Source organism: Limulus polyphemus, unplaced genomic scaffold (assembly GCF_000517525.1).
Source record: "Limulus polyphemus unplaced genomic scaffold, Limulus_polyphemus-2.1.2 Scaffold3208, whole genome shotgun sequence".
Taxonomy (NCBI): domain Eukaryota; kingdom Metazoa; phylum Arthropoda; class Merostomata; order Xiphosura; family Limulidae; genus Limulus; species Limulus polyphemus.
Genome location: NW_013668818.1, coordinates 74,578 through 82,863, shown reverse-complemented (window position 1 = coordinate 82,863; position 8,286 = coordinate 74,578). Strand labels below are relative to the sequence as shown.

Below are 8,286 nucleotides of genomic sequence, written 5' to 3'. Positions count from 1 at the left end.
AAATTCAAAGCGTTACGTCTGGCGCAAGCCCAACACAGCAAACCGCCAGTTAACACCATCCCAACTGTCAAGCATGGTGGTGGTAGCATCATGTTAAGGGGATGTTTCTCATCAGCAAGGAATGGGAAGCTTGTCAGGATTGAGGGGAAGATGAGTGGTGCAAAGTACAGGAGAATCCTAGAGGAAAAACCTGTTTGAGCCAACCAAGAATCTAAAATTGAGTCGAAAATTTACATTTCAATGGGATAATGACCCGAAGCGCAAAGCCAAAGCTGGAGTGATTTCCAAAGAAGAAAGTGAATGTTCTGGAGTGGCCCAATCAAAGTCCTGACGTGAATCCAATGGAAAATGAATAGCATAACTTGAAGATAGCATCCCATCAACGAACTTGTCAGAATTGGAGCAATTTTGCCAGGAAGAATGGACAAAAATTACACCATCCCATTGTGCAAAGCTGGTAGAGACCTATCCAAAAAAGACTCACATCAGTAATTGCTGCCAAAGGTGCCTCCACCAAGTACTGATTTAGGAGGCTGAATACTTATGCATATCAGCAAATATTAATTTATATATTTCCTTTGCAGGTTTTGCTGGCATTCAACTTTCTTCACACATAACAGTGTTAAGTTTGATCATTAGAGTTTGAAATCAAAATAAGTTCATTAAAAATTGTTTACATTATTTGTATTTCCTCAAAATGTGACATTATTGGTAGGGGTGAATATTTTTGCAAGGCACTATATAAACAAAATAATTTAATAAAACTGAAAGTATACCAACAAGTCTATGTTTCTTATGTATGGATTAAGTTGTTCTTGGAGAAATACAGACAAAACCTGTGATTATACATTTTATCCGAGAACTACAATAAAGAAAAATAAATATTTTTGTTAGCATAATTTTCGGACAACTAGTATAATAAAAGTAAATGAAAGCACTAGTTGCTAACGCCTTTTTGGGGGGAATGGGGCACCAATCTGCGTTTATCCAATATAACTATATTGTTTTGTTCTTGAGAGTCATCAAAAAATTCTGATGGCTGATGGCAGGAAGTTTCGAAAACTCAGTATTACATTATTCATCTGCATTAATAATAAAATAGGGTTAAGTCATGACGTTCATCCATAACATCAAGATATACTTTACAAATTAACGATTTAATGATGTCATTTTAGTAACTGGGAAAAACCAAGTGTCTGAGGTAATCAATATCTTAGACTCAAAAGACAGGATTCCTAGGGTTTGAAGACTTCAAATATAATTTGTTTTGTACATAGAAAGTATTTGAAAGTCCCCAGCTTCCTGACAACTTAAATAAGCACTCATATTAAAATAGTATTACTTAGGCATTAACAACAGAACCAGTCGTATCTGAAAGGAATGAAGATTCTTCAGTAGCCTCTAACCAAGAAACTGTATATACTAAAGAAATCCTTATTAGATCATAAGTGAACCATAGAAAACCAAAGTGTCTAGGCTTAGCAGCGTGACAGAACACTAAATAGTTTGAGTACTGTTGACATCAGAACATTGTTGGAGATTCAGTAAAAATATTATTTTGATGCTTGGAAATCTATTTAATTATTCCTGTAAAATACATAATGTTATCTATTCTGTTAGAAAAAAGTTATCTCAATTACGTTTTAGCCATATAGGAATATTCATAAATCTTTCATCTGTCTATTTTATATTTTAAACCTGTTCTTCTAAAATCCACAGGAACGCTGAATGAAAGATTTAGTAGTTATCCTAATAAGCTTTAAAACATTGGATAAGTTCAGTTTGTATTTATAGCAAAGCTACTGAGTCCGTTCGTAATTTTGAACTACTAACCAGAGAGAAGGCAGCCAGTCAGTAGCTCCCACCATCCACGCTAAGGGATTGGCTGTCATTCTTATAACGCACCAACAACTCATTTAAGCAATAGTAAAGTTCCATTTGATTAAAACACTAACTTTCTCAAAGAGGAGAGGAAATATGAAGAAAAACTGTTTCTCAACTTATTTTTTTTATTTATGTAGTCCAAGCCATATTTTTACACTAGTTTCAGTAGAAAAGGTTCTTCTAGTATTTTATTAGGCCCACTCAAAATTCTAGCTCTACCAATAAGAAATTACTAAAACTTTCTGATAGTCGAATTAAATGTTGTAGTATCTTAATAATGGAAAATAACTACTAATATATGCAATTTTCAAAACATGGCCTTCAATGTGGAGTAAAATCAACAAATGATATAGACTTTAAAATCCTTGTATTTTATATGATAATTCACAATATGCGGAAATGAGTTGTCTTGGTGAATAGACTCGTGTTTTATCACAAGGCCCTTCTTGTGTTTGAGTTTAAATAATTACTTTCTTTTGTTTTCTTTTTCAATTAATTACATTCCTAAGTTCAATAGCTGGAAGTGTTCATTGAATATTCAAGACCCGCAGTCCCCTTGAGAGGGGAATGTGCTGAGAAATTTATTCTGTAGTTTCTCAAGATAGTGTTGTAGTGACGAGTAATATTCGATTTGTGTCGAAATTTGGTGATCGAAAGTATTTCTTTACGACAATTTTTACTTATTTTAAATCACAATTCGACTTAAAAGGGCGTATTAGCCCCACAGTGGCACAGCAGTATGTCTGCGGACTTACAACGCTAGAATTCGGCTTTCGATACCCGTGGGGGGCAGAGCACAGATAGCCCATTGTGTAGCTTTGTGGTTAACTTCAAACAAACAAAAATCGAATTATTACGCCCTCTAATCTAATATGATCTGTGCCTCCCTCTGGTGGAAGCAGTACGTTTTTCATGAGCGTTTTTTATCCAATTAACAAGGTGAATGTGGTCTGTTTAATGATGCCCATTAGAAAACTGAATCAAACTAATGTATCTTAGAACTTAAAGAAACTGAATTAGTCGTAATTTACCAGTTTTACTGGAGTTGTCATTTTTCCGTCTAATATAATCAGTTTTAGTGAAAATTACTTTACTCCCTTTACTGCTAAAAATAGCAATAATCGTGAGTGCATTTTGGCGCTCTCGGTCTGATTAGAATACCCCAAAGTTGGCGGTGGGTGCTGCTGACTAGCTGAATACCCTATAGTTTATCGCTTCAAAATTAGGGACGGCTAGAGCATAAAACCCTTTTCTTTGTGTAGCTTTTTCCCGAAATCCTATAAGCAAACAAACAAAACTTGGAGGAAAATAAACAGTTGACTACATTGAACATATAACATAGTCATCCTTTCTTTTAAACGAAACTTCACGATACAACAAGTATCACGATACTGTGTCCCTAGTTGTATTTCAAAAGAAAACGAATGAGAAATCGCTTAAAATGTCTTTATTCACAACAAAAAGGATGTTCTCACGCAAAATTAAAAACATAAAAATATGTACCCTTTAACTGTACATATACAACTGTGAAATTGGGCACGGTAGTTTTTATTAAAATAACATGAATTTTAATTGTGCACTGAAGCCATTTAGCGCCATCTATTGTCTCACTTAATAAGCTTAGATGGAGATTATTGCGATATGACGTTTGGTATATTCTTATTGAAGTGATAGGGCTAGTTAGTTATCAAGGGATAAGACTAATACCTGAAAAATAACAACAACATAAAAACTCATGATCTTTCAGTCTTTTACAGACATCAAGCAAATACAACTTTCCCTATAGGGACACAATAATTAGATACATATTGTATCGTGACCCTATTATTGCAATATTTATTGTACTACCGAAACACAGACCTAATAAATCTCCTGACAGATAATAAAAGTATAGTCCTGAAACAACGAATAATGATACGAAATTAGTGAAATAACCACAAACTCAAAAGTTTGTGTACATCTGTCAAACCCAACAGTCTGCGTATACCTGTCAAGTCCAACAGTCCGTGTACATCTATCAAACCCAACAGTCTGTGTATACCAGTCAAAACCAAAAGTCTCTGTATACCTGTCCAAACCAACAGTTTGTGTACACCTGTCAAATCCAACAGCTTGTGTATACCTGTCAAGTCCAACAGTCCGTGCACATCTGTCAAACCCAACAGTTCGTGTATACCTGTCAAGTCCAACAGTCCGTGCACATCTGTTAAACCCAACAGTCTGTGTATACCAGTCAAAACCAACAGTCTCTGTATACCTGTCCAAACCAACAGTCTGTGTACATCTGTCAAAGCCAACAGTCTGTGTGCATTTATCAAATTCAATAAATTAATCTGCTTACACGGCTGAATTTTTATTTTCACTCCTTTTCAGTGAAATGTTACTCTTTTTGTCTTTTCGGGTGTTTGTTTGAGAGAATGGAAGTAATATAAATGTGCCTTTAACATCATTTTTTATCAAATAAACAAGAGATAATTGTTTTTACACACATTAAATAAATGTAAGTTACAATTTTATTCAGTCGTTCGGACAAATACTTGTATTTATAATATGCTTGATTCAAGAAATAAGCTCCAGCAAACTACACTCCGAATAACTTTCAAAAACATGTTTTTGAAGATCCCTCACTATCATAGAAAAAATTAGTATACATTCCTTAAATTCCATTTCAGCCAAATAGCTTAACTGTCATGATTATTTCTTACAATATAACATAATACATTTAAATATATCGAAACATAGAGAGTATTTAGGTAAATATCTTAACTAGTAGATAGTGTTATCCATTATTGTATTTTACGCAAATTCTTTAGTTTGCCTTTCAGCGACTTCTTGCGGATGTATGGACTCTTCGTCCACTGCAGTACAGGGACGACACATGCAGTCCGCGGGAGCACGAGTGATGACCTTACGCAGACGAAGGTTTGTTGAATGTTGGCAGAAAATGTTTACAATAGCTTCCCGCTCTCCCATCTCTTGGCAACACATGCAAGAACGTTCAATTTGCCAAAATTTGGACCCAGATACCTGAAAGTAAAAATTAGAAACTGTATAACCTCATTGTTACTCCTTTCTCCAGTATATGGATAATAAAAAAACAGTCGCATTATACTTCCAGGATGTTTGCAACTAAAACTGAAAACAACAGTTAAAGAATACAACGATTTAATAATATATCACCTGATGACGAATATTGTTGAGATTTCGCTTCAAAATGATATTTCATAAACACTGCCGGGACTTTGTTACAAAGTGACACCTCGTAGATATTAAATAAACATTGTTTGATTTTATTCGTTTTTAACCACTCCACAGTGAAACATAATAAGGATTTTAAAATGTTTCATTAGAATTTAAAGTAACATGTGAATTCCGCTATCCTTTGTCCATTTTTCGCGACAAGATTCCTACAAACGTCCATATCACGTGCTGCCATCTATCGCTGAATATTATATTTGTAGCATTTTGACTGAAAATTTATGTCGGTCATACAATTTAATGTGAAAATGGTCTACGTTTTTACGTCAAAGGCAGGCAGTATCTATTACTTCACGTAAAAATTAATTCCACAGTATACAGTGAGATAGTCTCCAATTTTTATGTTAACTGTTTTGTACTATTTTTCGAGACTCCATTGACCTTTCTCGACTCTATAAAAATATCTAAACCAATCTCCTTTGTGGATTTTATTGTAATAGTATGCCCTGGGAAATGATTAAAAATGAAGCTTACAAAAAGCCATACCTAATCTTTAAGCAAAATGGAACAATATTATTAATATGTTCACTTTTTATTGATGTGAGATACTAACTATTATATTCACGTTAGCTCCTGATCAAACGTTATGACATATTCAATATTACGAGATACAATCACGTCGTCAGTTTATACTAGGTATACCCAGGATTTTAGAGTTCTAAGCCCGTAAACTTACCGTTGAATGTGGATGACTACTTGGCTTCATTTTGAGGGGGGAAGGATTAATGGTGAATTTTAAAATCTTAATCTTTTCAATATTTTTTCAATACTAACCAAAAATTTAAAAAATTTCCAAATAAGTATTCTTTCTCACATACTGAATAAAACAGAAAATTTGATATATTTGACCCCAAGCAATCAGCCATCGAGAAAAAATAAATAAAAAAATGTTAGAGTATAGGAAGCTTCTACTGTAAACAATATTTCTGTACAAATAAATACTGCTGTTATCATGCTCTCTGAACTAGAAACATTTTGCGTCTCTAAAAACGTATTACAGATTTAAAATAATTAATGACAGGAAGTGATTATCTTCTATAATAATCATAAAATTCGAGAAAACACGTAAAAGTTAACGCGGGACTGTTGTTTTTTTTTAACTGTGGCCATTTCATACCTTAAGTTGATGAAGAAATTTGAATAGTTTATTTTATCTTATTTGGTTTTTATACGAATAGATAGAGAACAACTGGACTTTTAAAGCCGAATTAAACTCTCTGGTGTAATTAACATTTCTATACCTATTTTGTTTCTGTCTTATCTCAACAAAATAATAAAAGTGGCTCTGAATCTAACCTAATAAGTTTTTGTTTTTTTAAGTATATTTTCAGGGTTTAAAAGCCTACTTGTAGGGTTCTCTTTATCACTGATATATTCAGTATTCCTTTAAGGAGTGTTTTATGCGCATACAACTTCGTATAAAATGATTTCGTATATATTAACTGTGAATATATAACTTTATAAGATAAATTATAGGTTTATGCGTGGGGTAGGCGTGCCCTAATAATTAATGTAATCAGACTGTAAATCCGTGGGTTTAACGTTCGAGGTCTTTTGCTGTAAAAAACGCATTTTACACTATGCAGTCGTAAGAGTGACGGTCAAATCCCACCATTTGAAACAAGAATCGTCGGTGGGTGGTGTTAACTAGCTGCCTCCTCTCTAGTCTGTTGGTTCAAAATTAGGGACGGCTAACGTAGATATCCCTATTGTATCTTTGCGCGAAAATTCTGAGTCTTACAAATCAAAGGTGAATATGTTAAACCGCTCTGTATAACCTGCTTTGGAAGCTTCAAAATCACGTGTAGATTTTTCTTCGGTGAATCAATTTTGAGTTTTGATAACCTTCTCACTAATCCTTCATCAGTAAAATCCTTAACTGAAACGTCTACAGAAAACAAACTGATTGTGAAAAGTTCACCTATTTTACAGTTTCTAGTTTTGGTACATTTATTACACTGTAGTACGATGACAGAATATCACGCATAGAATATGAAAAAATACACCGAGAACTAAGTGCTACTGCACTTTCAATTAACCCTAAAAGAACAATATACTAAGAAACTCATATACAAATATTATTGTTTATAAAGGCTATTGTACTTTCAAATAACCGTATTGTTTAGTTAACAATACAACATTCGAACTATCGGGCATAGCAAACATATGTAAATATTACCTCTTATTGTTGTTGTAAAACATAAATAACAGTGAATGATCTTGTATATATATATATTTAAACTTCTTTCAGCTCACCTGCACATAAGAAGAGCACGTTCCCTGACATGCAAATGAAGGGATCGCTTTACGACCACACTCTGGAATTTGTAGCATATGGACAACGGGTCTAAGTTGACATTTGTCCGCTTTACTCACCACAGTGACGGCTACTAGAATCCAGATGACACATCTCATAAAACGGACGTTCCCTGCACTGGACATGTTTCGGTTGTTATTATCGGATACTCTCCAGAAAGGGCCAGAAGTCTGCATTGTACAAACGCCTAAAAGTTAATGTGGCCCGACAAAATAGACAAAGTTTTATAAGAATCAATCACTAATGTCCTCCGTCTTGCTGGTTTAAGAAAAAAAAACAAAAAAAAAACAAGACACGTAAGACATAGTAATTGAAAGGTGCAGAGAAAATAAAACTTACATATATTCAAGCTTGTTGTATATATATCATTATATAACGGATCGCAAAACTAGGTCATTCCAGTGCTGTTTTCATTGTTGTTTTTAATGTCAGACTGTGGTTAACCTCAGAGAATTTTACATGAGAGTTGAAAAAAGCGTTGTTTTTGGGGTGCGTTGTGCATAAAAATTACATAGAACTACCTTATTTAGTGTTTTTTTTTTCTGTATTTCATAGGGTGATATACTATCATAGGTAATTCGAGGTTCTTAATTGGCTGTTCATATAAAGAAAACGTAACAGTAACGACCGTTTTTGATATATTGCCCTATTGATTGTCCAGGTATAATGGGTCAATTAATTGTTTGTCTACCAATGAAAACCAACCATCAACGACCGCTTTGAATAGTAATTAAAAATTATTATGCGTCTTTTTGAAGCATTTCCTTAATGTTTATTTTAGCAAACTTATTGATAGAATTCAAACACTAACTTACCATCGCTTTAAC

The 8,286-nt window shown here is 33.8% G+C and overlaps 1 protein-coding gene across 1 annotated transcript; it reads right to left on the bottom strand.

The window, feature by feature from the left end:
• Window positions 1-4,374: 4,374 nt before the first annotated feature.
• On the bottom strand, window positions 4,375-7,649 carry LOC106468897 (bursicon-like). Its single transcript, XM_022397264.1, has 2 exons — window positions 7,399-7,649; window positions 4,375-4,911 (listed from the first exon to the last, which is right to left on the bottom strand). The coding sequence occupies exons 1-2, from the start codon at window positions 7,633-7,635 to the stop codon at window positions 4,681-4,683; spliced, it is 468 nt and encodes a 155-aa protein (XP_022252972.1). The 5' UTR covers window positions 7,636-7,649; the 3' UTR covers window positions 4,375-4,680.
• Between the last annotated feature and the right edge of the window lie 637 nt (window positions 7,650-8,286).